The 19414-nt window shown below is 49.7% G+C and overlaps 1 protein-coding gene across 2 annotated transcripts in view; it reads left to right on the top strand.

Moving 5' to 3' along the window:
- The window catches only part of CSMD2 (CUB and Sushi multiple domains 2), a 660274-nt gene that overhangs the window by 534376 nt on the left and 106484 nt on the right, over window positions 1–19414 (top strand). For both annotated transcript variants that reach the window (XM_060081981.1, XM_060081974.1), the window contains exons 33-41: window positions 2545–2640; window positions 4109–4312; window positions 4687–4811; window positions 5677–5773; window positions 6887–6991; window positions 9930–10048; window positions 10553–10622; window positions 12541–12657; window positions 15523–15732. In XM_060081981.1, the coding sequence (XP_059937964.1) occupies window positions 2545–2640; window positions 4109–4312; window positions 4687–4811; window positions 5677–5773; window positions 6887–6991; window positions 9930–10048; window positions 10553–10622; window positions 12541–12657; window positions 15523–15732 (1143 nt within the window). The remainder of the gene's footprint in view (window positions 1–2544; window positions 2641–4108; window positions 4313–4686; window positions 4812–5676; window positions 5774–6886; window positions 6992–9929; window positions 10049–10552; window positions 10623–12540; window positions 12658–15522; window positions 15733–19414) is intronic.

Genomic DNA, 19414 nt, shown 5'->3' with positions numbered 1-19414 from the left:
CAAGAACAAGTTTTTCCATTTGCATTTAGTTTTGTTACCTCTTTAACAATAATTAATTGGGTTTAACTATATTTTCCTAGCTGTCTTTATCCCTGATAGTTTTTGATTTCCCTACTTTTGTTCATTTTTTTAAAGTAGGGCTCCTCACTGCAGTACTTTCTGTCACCTTGCATGTATGAGAATGCCTTTCCTTTGATGTATCCTATAAATGACAACCTGATTATAAATCAAATTATGAGTCACAAATATTTCAAAGCTGCAGAGGTTACTTTATTGCAATAGTTAATATTATAGATGAGTTGAAATTCAACCTGATTCTTTGTCCTTGTAGGCAACCTATGTTTTTCTCTTTTAAAAACCTTTCACATTTTTTTCTTTATTTTTAAAATTGAAAAGCCCACTAGGATGTGTTGTGGTGGAAATCTCTTTTCATTAATTAGATCCGGCACTTTGTGAACAATCTCATTCAAAAATCTCAAGTCTTTCTCAAGCTTAGAAAGTTGTCTTCCTTCTTAAATTATTTTTTCTCATTCAATTTCTCTTGTCTTCTCTCTCTAGAATTCTTGATATATGCATATTAGATTTTTTTTTCTGCCTGTCTTCCACGTCACTTGTCGTTTCTCTCATTAGTTTAATCTCTTGATCCTTTTTCTGTGGATTCTGGAAGAATTTCCCAAATTTAATCTCCACTTTGCTGTTCAATTTCTGCAGAATCCAGCACCATGTGCTAGAGTTTCTCATCTCTTTGTAGCTTTTATTGATCTCAGATCTGTTCTTTGACACATCTTCCTCCTCTAATTTCAGAGACGCAATGTTAAATTTAATCTTGTGACAACCGCTATTAAAAATCTTCTGAGATTTTTATCTGTTCTTTGTTGTAGTTCACATAAAGATACTTGCTTTGACTTCTGAGAGGTCTCCTACCTTAAAACTTTGGAATCTTTTCTTATGTCCAGTGATTTTACTGTGTGTTTATTCCTGGAGAGGGAGCGCTGCATACGTCCAGCACTGGAAGTTGAAATGGGTCCTGTGAGAGATTACAGGGGGTCCTACTCCACATATATCCGGCCAGATGATGGGAAAATGGAAAAGTTGAGTTTGTTCTGCTCACATGTATTGAGAGGAGGAACTAGAGATGGTGGTGAAAATCAAGAAAAGCTTTTCTTCATGAGTTTCTTTTTGCTTTGGCAGCCAGAATTTAGCTGGGCAGTGACTCCTAGGCTCAGCCACCTGGGATCTATGTAAATCTAAGTGTGTTGTGAAAAAAGTTCTCTAACCCCCATGACCAGTAGCATCACATGGGCTTTCTGGAAGCACTGGTGGACCCCAGATGTGCCTCCCAATGGCTTCTTGGGTGGTTCCAACTCCAAGCCTCCCTGAAGTGGAGATGTAGCCTGGCTTTCTGTAACACCTACTTCCCTTCTGACAGTGGGGTCGGCAGACATTCCCAGGGGTCCCTAAGGCTATGGAGGGGCAGCATGCCGAGTGGTCATGCCACTGCCCATCACCCCACATTCTCCCTCAGCTTCCACAGGAAGGCGATGGTGAGCAGGACTCCACCTCACGGCTGCAGGTCCGTCTGCACCACATCAAGCAGAAGATATATCTTTATCTTCTGACATAGAAGCTATTGGGCTTCCTTAGCTTCCTGTGCCTGTGCGGACTTTCCCCACTTTATTGTGTTATTGGTTGGGTGACAGTACACTCTGCTTTGCCTGGGATAGTCCCAGCTTTCACTTGGTTGTCCCAGCATAACTATTAATAGCATGCCCTTTGACTCTCGGAAGTGTCCTAGTATGAGCAATAAATTATATGATCACTCTGGTTGTCAGTCATTTCACAGGGCACCTGGGAAAAGCCAGTTACTCTCCAGTGATCACATCACCCTCCTTTCCAGAACTTGGTGCCTTTTTTGTTTGTTTGTTTTTATCAGATTGATATCAGTTTTCCAAGTAAACCACCAGTCAGTTTGGTAATGGCCATTCTCCCCCATCCATGTGGGTCAACACATCTTCAGAAGCTTTCTCCTTTCCAAGCAGGTCATTTGATCTGAACCTATCTTTCTTGATCTATAAACTGCAGGTACTGAATGCCAACCTCACATTGACATGGGTCAATGTTAAGACCATGGATGTGGAAGCTTTCTGTAAACTTTAAACTGTAACTTGCAGTAAAAATGTGAGGTTTCGGGCTTCCCTGGTGGCGCAGTGGTTGAGAGTCCGCCTGCCGATGCAGGGGACACGGGTTCATGCCCCGGTCTGGGAAGATCCCACATGCCGCGGAGCGGCTGGGCCCGTGAGCCATGGCCGCTGAGCCTGCGCGTCCGGAGCCTGTGCTCCGCAACGGGAGAGGCCACAGCAGTGAGAGGCCGGCGTATCGCAAAAAAAAAAAAAAAGTGAGGTTTCATTTTAGGAGGACCTGGGAGGTGGAAGGGACTGCTGTGTGGGGTGTGGGCAGCCCCTCCATCCTGGCCAGGATTTTACCTGCCAGGTCCGACTGCTGGACTCACAGTCTTCCTCTCCTCCTTGCCCCTTATCTCTGCAGGAGAATCGTTGCCCTTGGCCACCTCCAATCAAGTCCTCATTAAGTTCAGTGCCAAAGGCCAAGTTCCAGCCAGAGGCTTCCACTTTGTCTACCAAGGTATGCAGGACGTGGACGTGGGAGGTGTGAAGGCAGTCTCAGTTCTTCAGAGAAAACAGGGACCTTTGACCCCCTAGTCTGAGCCTCATTCTTAGGGTGTTTGGGGGCAGTTACTGGTTTATGGTGCAGTTCCCTGAAATTCAGTTGAATTTTATACATTCATGTACCCAACAGACAATTCTTGGACCAAACTCCACGCTGGATAAGGGAAGAAATCATAGAAGGGAAGCTAATTTGCACACATACCCCCACTGCCCATTGTCTGGCACAGTCCTGATGGCATTGGGAAGACCAGCCCAGGCCTCTTACCCAGACCCTCTCCCGTGGAGCTTGGTTTTGTCTGCAAGACCCAGTAAAGGTGCAGGGAAAACACAGGCTTTGGAGTGAGTTGGACATGGATTTGGATCCCAGCTCTGTCGATTTCTAACTGGGCACCAGCTACTCCTCCTCTTGGAGCCACAGTTTGTTCACCTGTAAAATGAGGGTGATCATATTACCTCACCAATGGCATTAAAAGAGTTCACAGAGGGGGCTTCCCTGGTGGCGCAGTGGTTGAGAATCCGCCTGCCGATGCAGGGGACACGGGTTCGTGCCCCAGTCTGGGAAGATCCCACATGCCGCAGAGCGGCTGGGCCTGTGAGCCATGGCCGCTGAGCCTGTGCGTCCGGAGCCTGTGCTCCGCAACGGGAAAGGCCACAACAGTGAGAGGCCCGTGTACCGCAAAAAATAAATAAATAAATAAAAATAAATTTAAAAAAAAAAAAAAGAGTTCACAGAGTAGCTGGCATGAGGTAGGTAATCAGTGTCTGTTCCCTTCCATACGAGCCTGGAAAGGCCAAGTCTTGGAGCACCCTGGCCTCCACCTGGAGGCCCCAGCCTCCCTCTGTCCAGCAGAACGTCCACTCTTCTAGGGCTCAGGTTCCAAGAATGGTCCTGTTCATTCCACTGCCCAGGATGAGCTGTATTGCCCTGTGCAGGGGTAATCCTGCCCCTGGGACACCCCCCCTGGGGCCTGGGTTCAAAGGTCCTATTAGCCCCTGTAGGAAGGAGGAAGGGAGATTCAGGTCATGAGAGCAGGGCCCTGGGTAGGGTCTTCAGGCACAGGGGGTGAAGAGGGCAAAGGCAGGGTCAGGGGAGAAGGAAGGGCCATTCCCCCTGTTAGGGGACATGGGACCCTACTGGACAAGGGCCTTCACTGGGAAGGCGGAGAGCACGACTGGGCCTAAAGTCTGGGCCCAGGGGGCTCACAGTGCGTCCCGTGGTTTCCAGAAGCTGTGCTACAACATTGTGTGTCCAGCTATGTTTCAGTAAGATGGGCCTTATCCTAGAAAGCCCCCTACCCTTGCTCGGAGGGAAAGTGCCCAGAGCCTCTCAGGGTCCCACCCAGTTCCAGCCCCCCGGTGTGCCCATCCCCAGACCAGTTTCTAGAGGGGTGCGGCCTGCCCCTCAGCGCCCTTGTCCCCTGCAGCGGTGCCCCGGACCAGCGCCACGCAGTGCAGCTCGGTGCCGGAACCCCGCTATGGCAGGAGGCTGGGCAGTGACTTCTCGGTGGGCGCCACCGTCCGCTTCGAATGCAACTCCGGCTACGCCCTGCAGGGCTCCCCAGAAATCGAGTGCCTCCCTGTTCCCGGGGCCTTGGCCCAGTGGAATGTCTCAGCACCAACGTGTGTGGGTGAGTCCTGGACAACCAGGACTTAGGGGCAAGGGTGGCCGGCCAACACCCAGCAAGACGCACAGCAGCCCCGCCGGCCAGAGTGGCTTCAGAGCGGGACCCCTTCCAGCCAAGCCCTCGTCCTGTGGGTCGGCGTGAAGACAGCGAGGAGGAGCAGCAGCGGCTGCTGGGGGAGGGACATGGGGGCGGGGCAGCGGGAACCAGGTCCCTCAGGAGGGTCGTATGGGGAGGAGCCACGGGAGGGGGCGGGGTTGGGGCCCAGGGTGGGGAAGCCAGCCTGGGGTGGAGTCACAGCGAGGCTGGGGGCCCTGGGAGGGGTCTGCCGGGGAGGCTCCCCTGGGGACCCACAGAGACCAGAGCGGCCTTTTTCCCAGTGCCCTGTGGCGGCAACCTCACGGAGCGCAGGGGCACCATCCTGTCCCCCGGCTTCCCCGAGCCGTACCTCAACAGCCTCAACTGCGTGTGGAAGATCATGGTCCCCGAAGGTGCTGGCATCCAGGTGAGGGCCAAGGGGGTGCCGGGGGCAGACACAGCATCCTGTCCCTGCCCCTCAGGCCAGGTGTGCGGGGGAGGCCCACAAACAGAAAAACACAACAGCTCCCGGATCAGGAAGGACAAGGGGTGGGCGCTGGCTCGGCCATTAGGGAAGCCAGAAGGAGGTGGGCCTGGAGCTGGAGTGTGAAGGCTGGGGAGGAATCGTAGATGTTTCTCAAGCGGCTTGAAGGGTTCTGTTCTTCAGAGTGTGGGGGGATGGAAGAGGAGGCATTGCAGGTGAGGGGGAGGGAGCAAACCGGCAAGCACAGACGAAGCAGGGACAGCGCCCGGTGCACACCTGGGGCGTCGCCCCTGCAGCCTGAGGCCGCAGTGGAATCGGGACCATACTGGTGCCCGGGGGTGACAGCCAGCTGGAGGAGGCCCAGGACAGCTGCAGCGGCCGGGAGGAGGGCCCGGGGCGGGCAAGGCCAACAGAGGGGAGCCGCAGGGACTCAAGGTGGACAGGTCCAGCCAGGCGCGGGTTATACTGGCTCACAGCTGCAGGATGTCTGGTGCAGTCGAGACAGGAAAGTGAGGAAACCCAAGGAGTGTTGGAGAAGTGAGGAGGAGGCCAGCTGGCCCGAAGTGGCCTGGACTTTCCTTTCCCCGTTCTCTACCTGACAGAGCACCCCACTGCCGTGCAATCATCTCACACCTCTCTCAGCCACTGGACAATGAGCTGCTGGAGGACAGGGACTGCATCTTACTTTTATCAGAGTTCCTAGCACAGTGTCGGGTCCAGACTAGGTGCTCCTCCCTTCACGTAGATGGGAAGGGAGGAAAAGAGGGAGGGCTACCTAACCCATGATTCAATCCCCCTGCCTTTCCAGATTCAAGTCGTCAGTTTTGTCACAGAGCAGAACTGGGACTCCCTGGAAGTGTTTGATGGTGCAGACAACACTGTAACCATGCTGGGGAGTTTCTCAGGTGAGGCGGGGCTTCTAGGGACCTGGACTCTGAGGGCAGTAGTGGACTTTCATTATTAGTATTGAAATGTAATTCACATGCCATAAAATTTACCATTTTAAAGTGTACAATTTAGTGGGGTTTAGTATATTCACAAGCTTCTACAACCATCACCGCTATCCAATCCCAGATCATTTTCATCACCCCAAAAAGAAACCAGGTACCCATTTGTACACACTCCCCATTGTCCCGCACCCCCACACCCCCTGGCAACCACTAAGCTACTTTCCATCTCTATGGATTTGCTCGTTCCAGACATTTCATATAAATGGAGTCATACAATATATGACCTTCTGGGTCTGGTTTCTTTCACTCAGTGTAACGTTTTCAAGGGTCACCATGTACAGCACACATCAGCACTTCACCGTGTGGACAGACCACATTTCATTCATCCATTCATCAGTTGATGGACATTTGGCTGTTCCCAACTTGTTGGCTAATTATGAATAATGTTGCTATGGACATTCATGTACAAGTTTCCTTGGGAACATGTTTTCAAGTCTCTTGGGTATACACCTAGGAGTGGAATTCCTGGGTCCTATGTGATTCTATATTTAACTTTTTTGAGGGACTGTCAGCAGAGTGGCCACACCACTTTCCATTCCAGCAGTGGACTTCTAAGTGTGGTGTATGATTTTGCCCAAAGGTCAGGGCAATTATCTGGGTCTTGTAGACCCCAGAACTTCATGCTGCCAAGACCTAAGAGGTGTCATGTGCCCCAGATAAACTGTCTACACTGCCTGAATGGCCTAGAGAATTATCCACGTCAGAGTCACTTTGAAGACGCCTGGAAGGGGACCAAACTCATAGGCCACCTGAGGGAAGTCACCCTGCTGCTGGCATGTGGCTCTGCCACTGCTATTTTGCAGGAAGTTGTCTGGAGTCTCTCCTCCCTCAGCCGCTGGAGACCCAGCACACTAAGGCAAGCTAATTTGTCATTCAGTGAGTTTGATAACTGGGGACATCTGGGGGCCTTGGGAGCAGAACGTCAGCAGGTAGCAACAGCCGGCGAAATGGGGAGACGCCCAGGGGTGAGGAGAGGCTAAGTCTGATTGGTCTCCATTTCCTCGCCAGGTACAACCGTGCCTGCCCTGCTGAACAGCACCTCCAACCAGCTCTACCTGCATTTCTACTCAGACATCAGCGTGTCTGCAGCCGGCTTCCACTTGGAGTACAAAAGTGAGAATCCAGAGTGTCAGCTGCTTTCAGGGTTCAGGGTGGGAACTGACAGGGCCCAAGTTCCCACAGGGAGCAGGGGTTATCCTGGGGCTATATATTCTCCACCCCACTGAAGCCTTACGCCAAACTAGATGAGGATGCTCAAGCTCAGAGAAGGTCTGAAGCCTCCTCAAGAAACACAGCCAGGAAGTGGTGGAGCCAGGGTTCTCACCCAAGGGTCCGTTCCTCAAAAACCTGTGTGCTTCCTCTGTGTCCACACAGGAGTGGGAGGGGAGGCCTGGTCACCGGCTTGGGCCCAGTAAATTATTTGGGGTGTGAGACAATGGAGGTTCTCTCCTCCTCCAGTCCTAAAAACTAGCTTCTCCAACCCCTGGTCAATGATGCAACTGTCCTTGAAGTTCTCCTCATTGCAAACTTCACTCCTCTCCCACTCTCAAAACCTTACATCCTGGCTTCCAGCATCCCTAAGTGGTCACAACTAAAAACTCTTAAAGAAAAAGGGTGGCAGGGGGAGGGAGAGGTACAAACTACTGGGCATAAGATAGGCTCAAGGATGTATTGTACAACACGGGGAATATAGCCAATATTTTATAATAACTGTAAGTGGAAAGTAACCTTTAAAAATTGTATTAATTTTTTTTTAATTTTTAAAAAAAGAAAAGGAAAAGGGCTGTGCCTTGTGGGGCAACAAAGACAGAGGTTGCTGGGGTAGCTGCTTTCATCCTGAGACGGCCTGCCCATCCCCATCCCCACTGGGTACAGGAAAAAATATGTTGGCAGCAGTGTTTGCCATGCATTCATTCAGCAATTACTTATAGGGTATTTACAATGTGCCAGGTGTGATGCTGGGATTGGGTAAGATCAAGATGGGTGAGTCCCCTCTGAGTCCACGGGAGAGAGGCAGACACGTGGACAGAGCAGGACATGACAGCATTCCAGGTGCTCACAGGGGTGTCGCCAGGAGGTACAGCAGTGGTTCAAAGGATAGAACAGTCACTTCTCCCAGAGGCTGGTGGAGAAGTGAATGTCATGAAGAAACCCTGGACACCTGCAATGTGGCACGCCCTGTGCTAAGTGCCCATGGAACAAAGGTGAATAAGGCACAAAGCACAAAGTCTAGGGGGAGAGATGGACATGGAAACAGTAATTGTAGTTCAACCTGATATGCTAAGGGTGTACAGAAGAGGGGAGCTAACCCTGGCCACGTGAGACTTTACAGAAGGGGTACCTGAGTTAGATTTGGAATGAGAAGTAAGAAATGGGGGAAGGTGTGGTTGGCTGGACCATCTTGGACAGGATGGGCAGATGGAAGCCCCACTTGCTGCTAGAGGCCTGATAGGGTCAGCATTGCCCAGCTGGTCCCAAAATGAATGAGCTTTGTCCAGGTAGTTGGAAGAGGATTAGCTGGATCCCAGGATGTTCATCACCTGGAAGAACTGAAATGTGCAGCTGGTCAGAAAGCCCTGGGGCAGCTGGAAGCCAAGACCCTGCAGGGTGGAGGATAGGACAGGGACCTCCAAGACCTTCCTCCCACAGACCTCTCAGGCCTCACTCACCCAGCAGGGTGAAGTATCCTGGGCTCTTGAATAATTCATACATTTCCTTTCACCCTCTCGTCTCTGTTCTCTCCAGTTTTGTTTCCTTATCCAGTATTTAAATTTGAGTTCTTAAATGTTCCCTAGGATCTCCTCTTTTCTTACATGTTCCAACGATAGAACTTTCCTGAATCTCTTTGCCATTCTACTGCCTCATTCCCAGGAAAAATTCACCTTTCTGAACTTTTGTTGCTGTTGCTGTTGTTCAAAAGAATGGGTAGTTTTCTCAGTAGCTGGTGTTTATCATGCACTGTCCTCTCACAGTGGAAAGAACTAGGGGAAAACAGAGGTCTCCATTCGTATTTGGAGACTGAAATTCCTAGGAGCCAGTACCCTGTAGTTGTGTTTGTTTTGTAGATAATCTACAAAGAGGGTACAGAAGGGGAGAATTAACTGCTATTGTAGAGGCAAATGGTTTTGAAGGGTACTGAAAAGTCTTGTCTACTGCTGTGACTCATATTTAATATTTATTTAATTGAAATGGAAATGAAACAATATGCTTTCAGAAGTAATAAATTGCATATGATTTTTTAAAGTCTTCCTTTGTTGTAAGCATGGCTTAAATAAAACCAAGCTATGCAATGTAAAGAAATTAGAATGGACTTTTCTCTGTGTCCTATATCTTCCTCTCTCAGTCCTCACCTCTCTCCCCATTGCGTTCTCTCCCACCACACGCTTTGGCTCTTGCTTTCTCTTTCTCTCTGCCCCTCCTCCTCCTTCTGTCTACCACTGCCATTCCAGTAAGCAGGTGTCAGGTTACTAAGTTGTGATCACCCCCACTAAATACTGAGTTGTCTTCTACTTGGACTGCAGGGAAGAGTGGGGCAAAAAGAGACAAGATAACAGTTGAGATGAAGTACTTTCAATTCAGTTTGATGATTGTTTTAATATTGTCCTTGGAGTCTTTTGGCCCAGATTCTGGGATTTGTGGATTTAGGCCCAGACAGCTTCCATTTCCAAGCACCACATTCACATCTTAAAAGCACATGTAGGACAAAAGTTGCTTGGGAAGAGCATGATGGAACTTCTTGAGGTGATAGCAATGTTGTATAGTTTTGAGCCCGAGGGCCCCTGGACAGCCAGAGTCCCCAGATGATACCCGCCTGCCCCAGGAGGCTTTGGTCTGTTGAGCCTCTGTGCCATATGAACATTCTGATTTTCTCATGTGCTGGGAGGTGAAAGGCTTAGGAAACCCTGGCCTAGAGGCTGGGAGGAGAGAAAGCAGAGAAGACACAGCTTGGAGGCAGCTTCTCCTCCCTGCTGCCAGCCATGCCCTCGGCCTGCTCTTACGTCCACCTGATGGGCTTGTCCATTCTCCCGTTGTCTGTCTCTGTCTGGTCTAGCGGTGGGCCTGAGCAGTTGTCCAGAACCTGCTGTGCCCAGTAACGGGGTGAAGACTGGCGAGCGCTACTTGGTGAACGATGTGGTCTCTTTCCAGTGTGAACCGGGATATGCCCTCCAGGTACCTCCCATTGACCCCCAGGGCCGGAAAGGTGTCCCCTGAGCTGGGGTCAGCCGGCCTTCCCCAGGCAGAGCTGCAGTCGCCAAAGAACAGAGAGAAGCCCCCCAGATCCCTCAGGCACCGTTATCCCCTCTTGGAGCTGTTCATGAAAAAGACAAAGTGCTGACTTTAGCCATTTGACACAAGCCAGCCTTGAATGTGTTCCTGCAAACTTTCGGTTTGATTAGACTTTAGGAAAATTTAATTTTCCTTTGAAGGCAGTGAGGGACTCTGGAAATTAAAGGAGTCTCACAAGAAACCTTTAGTAATGAGAATTCTTTAGCAATAGCCGCTAATAAGCATCCTTCCCCAGATCTCTCTCCCTCTGACTCACTCTCCATTCCACAGTGGATCCATGTGTCTTGTTCCTTGACCCAAGGTCCCAGAACAAGCCCCCTGCTCCAGGTTGTACACGCAATTGTGCCCGTGGGGGCAGCTAGCCCACCCTGTTCTTGACTCCTCCAGGGCCACGCCCACATCTCCTGCATGCCCGGGACCGTGCGGCGCTGGAACTACCCTCCTCCGCTCTGTATTGGTAAGAGAGTCCCCACTTTTCCAGTTCATTCAAATCCATTTCTACCAGGGCTTTGAGTTCAGTGACATATCACTGGGATCAAGTTTGACTCCAAAGGAAGTTTGATATTCCGGGTCTGCTCACAGGCAGTATTTTAGACTGATGTTTTTGTAAGCTTTAACTCTCAAGATTTTCCTGACTTTTGGATACCTTCACCCACCAAATGAAACATGATAGGAGGCTTGCCCATTCGAAAACCTGATGATGGCCATTCTGATTCCAGATAATCGACCAAACCCCAAATGGAACCTCTGGGCACTTTGGGCTTTCCCCTGTGACTTCTCGTGGGACAGACAGATGGAGTCCACTGATAGAGGAAGGCTGAGGGTTCCCTGTGAAACGAGGACTTGGTTTGGTTTCTGTGCCGAGTAGTGATGAAGAGATCATTGGATAGAAGAAAAGACAGGATCTCCACCCTCAGAAGCTTGTAGTCAGCTTGGGGTAGGGGGAACATCCCTTTATTGAAGGTCTGCCACCTGCCGGGCACCAAGCTACGTGTCTCCTCACCACAGCTCTTCAGGGCAGCTGTCATCACCCTCATTTTTGCAAATAGGAAAACTAAGGCTTTTAGGATTCAGAAGAAAGTGGCAAAGTTGGGAATGGAAACCTAGGTTTCCCTGATGCCCCGCCAACTGTCAAGTGCAAGTCTAGGCTAACCTTCAGGTAGGAAACAAGGTGAACCAAGGGCGTGGCAGTGGAGTATATGACATTTCCCTTCAGTGATCTCATCAGGATACAGACCTGATCATCTGCATAACAGTCAGAAATGGGACTGGTCAGCCCAGGGCCCTTTCCCCATCCTGTATCACAAAGGCCTTGCCCAGGGAACTGCTCATAGAACAGCAGCTGCCGAGGCTGAGGGTGTACTGTGTGTGCCAGCCGCTGTTCCAAGTCAAGCGAAGCCCTTTCTGTTGTAACCTCATAACCACCCTGTGACACAAGTGCTGGGTGGGGGAAACTGAGGTTTGGGGGTTTGGGGTGGAGGGAGTTAGAGCTGGCCCAAAGTCACTCAGGAAGTGGGAGCATTGGGATTGTGACCCCAGGGGTCAATGCCCAAGTCCCCACTTTGCACCCGGGCACTGATCCCTTCGGGTCTGTGTGCTCGAGTAGTCCTCTCCCCAGAAGGCATTTGTGTAGACACGGCATATGGCCTCCCCTCCGCTCCTTTCTGTGGCCTCCCATGACAAGCTAATCCCTTTCTGCTCACACAGCCTTTTCCTAATAAGATGTAAAAGGAAAGAATCAACGTCAACTGACCAGGCTGCAGTCGTGCCCCAGCCCTGCGTCTTCAGGTGACTGTGACAGAAGTCACCTCGATTGGAGATTCAGATGCCCCAACCCCTCCTGGGCTGAAATAATCACAGTCACTTTGGCTCAGGGCGTGTGTCCACGCTCTGAGGGTGGGCTCATGGTGGGGCTCTTCTGTTGACCACCCAGTCCCATGGAATATGTATTTGTAAAGAGCCTGGTGGCGTCCCAGTGCATCCCCGTCCCCTTCTTTCCTATTTTTCAGTCCTGGAAGAGTTGACTGGACAGTGAGGAGCGGGAGATTTGGGGGATAGTGTAGGAAATGGTCACACTTCTCTTGGGGCAGACCACTTTTGCTGCATGACCTCACTAAGGAAACTGACTTTGAAGGGCATGCTCAAGGTCAAGCATCCGTAACTTGGGTTTGTGGATGGCTGGGCAGACCTAGGATATGCTTCCGTTCCTGGATTTACATACTCAGTTTGGCCCTTGTCTGCAGTTTTTTAGGGAGATGACTTATAGGTTCCTTTGGGTTCTCAAAGGGAAATTGACTTGGGAAAGTCCAAATGCTGCATGGCCCCGTACTCACCTCACTGCAGTCCTAATGCTCTGTCTGGTCTCACGGTCACAGCACAGTGTGGAGGAGCAGTGGAAGACATGGACGGGGTGATCCTGAGCCCCGGCTTCCCGGGCAGCTACCCCAGCAACACGGACTGCTCCTGGCAAATAGCACTGCCCGTGGGCTTTGGTAAGTCTTCACACCCAGGCCTCTGGCTTAAAGCAGCTATCTGCGGCTGTCAGCAAAACCTCTGCTGAATCCATTTAGCTCTCTGCCTCTCTGCTTCCTCAGCGGTCGACCTCTTGTGCAAGCGTGAGGATCAATTAGGAATGGTAGAGATTAACGGGCCTTGGGGACATAAAATAGGGGAAAAAATTCAGGGACTGCCATTATTATTTTTATCATTTGAACAGTGGGCTAAAATGTGGAATGAGAAATTACTCAGGGCTGGTTAAAAAAGAAAAAAACAATCTTATTTTACTGAGACTGGACTTCAGCCTGTTCTTTTAATTCCAGTATCTAATTTCTCAGCCTAATTAAATTGAGCCAAGGTCAACGTGAAATTGAGTTTGCGTTCTTTATACTCACCTTCTAGCTGGCCTTAGAGGTTGGGAGGTGTCTTTGTGTGTGTGTGTGTGTGTGTAGACACAGGGGTTGGCGTGGTGTAGAGGACACTGATCTGGGTACAAAATTAAATTAGTGGAGATTCATGTGTTGTGCACTGGGAATGTAATCTAACCCCCAGTATTACTGTTGAAGAGATAAAGGATTTATGTTGAATGGAATTTATAGGCTGTACCCATAGGTCATCTTGCCCAAGTCATTTCTCTGCTCCTACAAATGAAATGTCCCGAGGACATCACTGCTGCACAGGCCTGTGAACCCCCAGTCTGTGACCTGAGGAGTGAAGACCACCTCTTTTGTCCTTTATTTTTCATCCTAGAGTGGGTCTTCTGATGGAGAAGAGGCTTTTAAGAGAAAGTGATCTAACTAAAGATCTAAATCTTACCTGAGGGGAGGAGAGAGGTTGTGACCCTCAGAAAATGGAGTCATATTAAGTACCATCTCCTGAAGGAAATTGGGGATGGATGATCAGGGTACAAAATGATGATGACTTTGGCAGCCTTGGGAAACTCCAGATTTTGAGACACTGAGGAAAGAGGAGCTGGGAGACCCTATAGCTCTGCATCCAGGCATGAGTCAGAAGAAGCTCAGATGATAAAGGGCTGGAGGGAGGGCTACATCCAGAGGAAAACAGAAGTTTAAGTGGGAGGTGCATCACTTTCTTTGTATGTCTTGATGTTCAGCCACCAGAGACCTCTATCTTTAAGTCCTCCAGGAAGTCATCCTCTTACAGGGACCAGTCACACAAGACCAGATCCCTTGCTTTCAAGTTAGTGTTGGACTCCAAACAGGCCCTAATGACACCTGCTTTGTGTTTAAAAGCGGCTGCATTTACAAACTTCTGCCACTAGATGGCGGCAGTCAGGCAGCTCAATTCAGAAATTCTGCAATCCTTGAAGAGCCCCTTTCATGGACGTGCAGCCTCGGTGTTGGGATGACGCATGGGCGGTGGGCTGGAAAGCATAGGTTCCGCAGATAAGTACAAAGGTGCTCAATGTAAAATTATCTGTAATTTGGAGACAATATACATGTTAAATAATAGGAGAGTGAATAGTGTGGCTGGATAATTCATTAAATGGAATTAATTAATATGTAGTTAAAATCAATGAACTGTATCTTTACATATCAACAAGGACAGACCTTGAAAAACACATGCTAAATTTAAAAGTTTACAGAACTCTATATACAGTATAATAAGATTCATGCAAATGTTTAAAACAAACCAGATATGTATTTAAGAATCTAAAAACATGAACTGGAAGGCCATCTTCCAAATTCATGGGAGCAACTGCCTCTGCGGAGAGAAGGATAATGGGAGAGGGCAGGAGACATGAAGGGTCTTCAACAGTATATGCCAAGTCTTTATTTTATTTAAATAATCAGACGCAAAAAGTTCACGCCCATGTGCTCATTCTAAGCAAATTATAAAGTACAGATGAGCAAATTATAAAAATTCCAATTTATCTGTAATCCCACCATGCAGAAATAATCACTCACAGCTTAGTCCTCACCATCAAAATGTGACCTTCATGAAGACAAGGGCCTTGTAGATCTTGTTCCTCCCCGTGCAGTGCCCACCTGGCACAGCCCTGATGCATGGCAAGAGCTCAATAAATGTTGTTAGTGAATCAATGAATAGTCCTCCAGTTTTTTAATACAAAAATTAGAACTGTATGCTACATACTACTTTGCAGTCAGATTTTCATAATTAACATTGCAGACTTCTTTCTATGCTTAGAAATGTATTTCTTCAATAATAGTAATCTAATTTTGAGAGATCTTATCAATAAATAAATATCAGTAGTCCCACCTTTATTCTTCAAAGAATATATTAATATGTAAGTTAAGATGTTAATGAGATCCATTTAACCTGTTGGGTTGCTAGGAGGTCTTGATTAATCCAATAAGATCCCAAAGTATAAACTTCACTTGGCATCTTAATAGAACCAATAGGACGATGTATTCTTCTAATTTCTGAATCATCCTAAGTGCTCTGGAAAATACCAGTATTGAAGTTCATGTCTTTTGATTGGGTGTAGTTATGTTTAAGTGGTGGTATTTTTAAGTAAAAAGTTTATTTTAACAAAGCTATCTTTATACTGATACTACACATATGAATCCTAAATTTAATCAGGTGTTAATCCTGAACTTCGTTTCCCATAAAATAAAACAGACTCAAGACGGCACTCTGAAATGACTGATGCCTTTCGTTTTGAATGAATGATATAAATACTTTTAAGTTCAGTCCTGCCTGAAGACGAGAGACTGGGCTGGACTAGTGACTCCCCACATGTGGTCTGGGAACCCTAACTGGGTGGGCAGTCTGTAGAGGGGACCCGTGGGCTCTGGCTGGTGATGCTTTCATGAGGTGGCACATGGGATGCGGGACTGTATTGCTCTGGGCACTGTCTGCCTCTGTCTTGCTCCCAGGAGCTCACATCCAGTTCCTGAACTTCTCCACCGAGCCCAACCATGACTTCATAGAAATCCGGAATGGCCCCTATGAGACCAGCCGCATCATGGGCAGATTCAGTGGAAGTGAGCTTCCCAGCGCCCTGCTCTCCACATCCCACGAGACCACTGTGTATTTCCACAGCGACCACTCACAGAACCGGCCGGGATTCAAGCTGGAGTATCAGGGTGAGGACAGGGAGGGCCCGTCCATCCCCACCTCTTACAACCACCCGTCTTCCCAGCCTTCTGCATAGGGGAGGAGGGAACCCAGGAAGGGCGGGGAGGTGGGGGGCCGGCCCGACCACCGTGACATATCTCTCTGGCCCACTGGAGGCTGTTGAATCCCTTCGACAAGCTCTTCCCAGGCTGGCAGCCCCAAAGCGCCTTCTCAGGCTCCATCCCCATCCCTGCCCAACAGCCAGCAGCTTCCCCTGAGCAAGTGACCCATCAGTCCCCCTCAGGCATCCCCGAGTGTCCAACCAGCCACTGCCCCTTGGCCTTGAGATGCTCGCTTCCTCCTCTGGGTCCTCCCCTGTGTGTCAGTTATGCTCGACAAAGCTCCTCCTCTGACATGATGGAGGATTCCAGTAACAATTCTTGTAACAAGCCCAGAAGGGCCCACTGAGCCTTAACAATGAGACAGGTGGGACAAGTGCGTTTACTCCCGCTGAGGGTTTCCCTGTGTGAGGCCGGACCACACTCACCGCAGCTCCCCCATTCTGAGCTGGAGTCCTGTGACTAGCCCTCTCCTCCTGGAAAAGCTCCATCCACTCCAGCTCAGGCTTCCCCTGTGGAGGGGCTGTTACCTGTGCCCGTGCAGCTGTGCCCACCTGTGCAGCGGTACACGGGCCCTGATCGGACCCGACGTCTCCCTCGGGGGCTTTCCTAGTGTGACTGACTGAACCATTTGTTCTAACCTCTTTGCCCAGGTTCTTCCACTGAATTTTTTTTCATGTGTTTAGACTTTTTTCCAAGGCTAGTACATGCTTGTCAAAAAATTAAAACATCACAGAAGTTTTTGTGAGCACATCACAGAAAGTCAAAATTCTCCCATAACCCTGGCTTATGCAGAGATATCAACTTGTAACAGTTTGCTTTTCCCATTTTTTCTGTACATATACTGATGTAACTATATTTTTAACCAAAATTGGATCACTATAGATACTGTTTTGCAATCTGCTTTTTTTAAGTTGGTTTTTAATTACACAGTCTACAAACACACCTACTGTGTTAAAAAAGAAAGGGGGAGGGAGAAAGAGGAAAGGAAAGAAGGAGGGAGGGAAGGAGGGAAGGGAGGGGAGGGAGGGAGGGAGGAATTAAGAAATTAAAACATTACAAACATTACAAACATTAAAACAGGTAAGGCCAAGCTTTCTTTTTTTTTTTTTTTTTTTTGCTGTACGCGGGCCTCTCACTGCTGTGGCCTCTCCCGTTGCGGAGCACAGGCTCCGGACACACAGGCTCCGCGGCCATGGCTCGCGGGCCCAGCCGCTCCGCGGCATGTGGGATCTTCCGGGATCGGGGCACGAACCCGTGTCCCCTGCATCGGCAGGCGGACTCTCAACCACTGCGCCACCAGGGAAGCCCAGGCCAAGCTTTCTTTGTCTACAGCCTCCAAACCCAGAATTATTCCCCAGAAATAACCACTATTGTTTTGATGTGATCTTTCCAGATCTTTTCCCACACGTTGCCACACCTAGTTACATGTTTCTTGTGAAGAATACGTAATACGTCATGATTTTTTTGGTTGTGTTTTCTATGGTAATATAGAATTTCTATATACATGCCATTCTGACATTTGGCTTTTTTATCCCTTGTCAGAGATGAATACTGACCAAGGATTTGGGCTTGTCACTGAGGGAAAGCCTTAAAGGGTACCCCACCATTGGGCCAGTTATACGGGCGCTGCCCCCTCTGGGGACCATCCCTGAGTATGGTCAGGGTTGTTACCACCTGGGAAGCCTCAGGAGGAGGAGCTGGGACCCTCACACCAAGGCAGCAGCAGCGAGAAGCAGAGCCTCTTTCCCAGAAAGTGCCACTTCGTTGGTGGTAACACAGCTGCCCACCCAGAGGGGCTGTATGTGGGCGCATCGCAGAGGCCAACCTTAACTAAAGGAGCCTGTGCCTGTGAAGTGTACACAGCCTCGGTGGGCAGTGAGACCTGCCCAATGGGTCACGATGCATCCCGCAGCCACAGTCTGTCCCAGGAGAGACTCAGGCCCAAATACAAGGTCAGGGTGCCTCTCTGGGACAGACGCATGCCTCTCTCAGGCTTCCTAGGTATTAGTCTCCTAGGGCTGCTCTGTCAAAGTACCACAGACTGGGTGGCTTAAACAACAGAGTTCATCTCTCACAGTCTTGGAGCCTGGAAGTCCCAAGATCAAGGTGTGGACAGGGCTGGTTCCTTCTGGGAGCTGTGAGGAGGAATATACTCCATGCCTCTCTCCTGGTTTCTAGTGGGTTGCTGGCCATCTGGCATTCCTTGGCTTGTGGAAGCATCACCCCCATCTCTGGCTTCATCTTCACATGTTGTTTTCCTTGTCTGTCTGCCTCCAAATTTCCCCTTTTTATAAGGACACCAGTCATATTGGAATAGAGTCCACCCTAACAGGCTCATTTTAATTTAGGTAAAGGCAGGCGAAGACGCTGTTTCCAAATCAGGTCACGTTCTGAGATACAGGGGTGGGTTAGGACTTCAACATGTGAATCTGAGGAGGACACAATTCAACTTGTAACATCCTCCTTCAGGCCCAAGGGCTCTCCCTGAGGCTCCTCCTCTTGGATAAATGCAAGGTCTGATTACGCCACTATTGTGACAGGGACAGCCGCTCTGGGGCCCACCCGTGCCCTGTGCCTTCACCCCTGTGACGGGCACAGCCCTGCCCGCCCAGCTGGTGTGGTGGGACTAGAACCTCCCGCTGCATTCCCCACGTGTTAAGTCCGCTTTGTCCTTGTCAAGGCTGCCCTCTGAGTCCTGCAGACTCCATGGACTCCCTCCCTGTAGAAGAGACCTAACTACCCCCACGGAGCCCTGGTCTCAGCCCCTCCCATGCTCACCAAGCCCGCACCTCTGAGGAGCTTCACCTGAGGCTCCTCTGCACACGGGCCCTGCACTAAGGCTTCCAGACACAGGCCAGCACTCTGGGTTAGTGCCACACACACCGAGGCTCCCCATGTTGAGAGGAAGCCGGTTTCTTAAGGATGCTCGCTGTGTGCGTGGCGGGGGGCAGGGGTGGAAGCAGGGAGGAGGGGTGGTAAGTTTGCCTTCAGAGGACCAGCGCCTTCACTTGAGTTGGCCCAACTGTGTGAGAGGCCCAGCGACGTCCCCTGGGGTTTCCAGCTCCCAGCTCCCCTCACTCACATTTTACCCCAGCACTTGCCTGGATGTTCCCCTTGACGCTTCCCTTGGGTCACAGGCCCAGCTCTTTCCTCAGCGCCTACCCACTGCCCCAGTCCTGACGGCCCCTGCGTAGCCACTCTTGGTGTCAGGGCAGCTGCCCCCCTCAGACTTGACCTCAGCTTCCGTTAAGCCTTCTCGTTTATGATGACCCCAACCTCCCGACTGGGTTATCTCTAGTGCCAGAGGTCCAGGCGCTCCCACCAAGGCCTCCCAATGGGTCAGGCCCAAATAATCCTCCCTGCTCCATAGACCCACATTCTTTTTTTTTTTTTTAATCTTCATGGTAAGTTTAATTTTTCATTGCAAAGAAGGTCATTTCCAGAACGTTGTACATATTGTGAACATTTTTTTTTGATATTGGGGGTAGGAGTTTATTAATTAATTTTTTTTGGCTGTGTTGGGTCTTCGTTTCTGTGCGAGGGCTTTCTCTAGTTGTGGCAAGCGGAGGCCACTCTTCATCACAGTGCG

The sequence above is a fragment of the Mesoplodon densirostris genome, chromosome 2, assembly GCF_025265405.1.
Source record: "Mesoplodon densirostris isolate mMesDen1 chromosome 2, mMesDen1 primary haplotype, whole genome shotgun sequence".
In the NCBI taxonomy this organism is placed as follows: Eukaryota; Metazoa; Chordata; class Mammalia; order Artiodactyla; family Ziphiidae; genus Mesoplodon; species Mesoplodon densirostris.
This window is presented reverse-complemented; position numbering and strand designations above follow the sequence as displayed.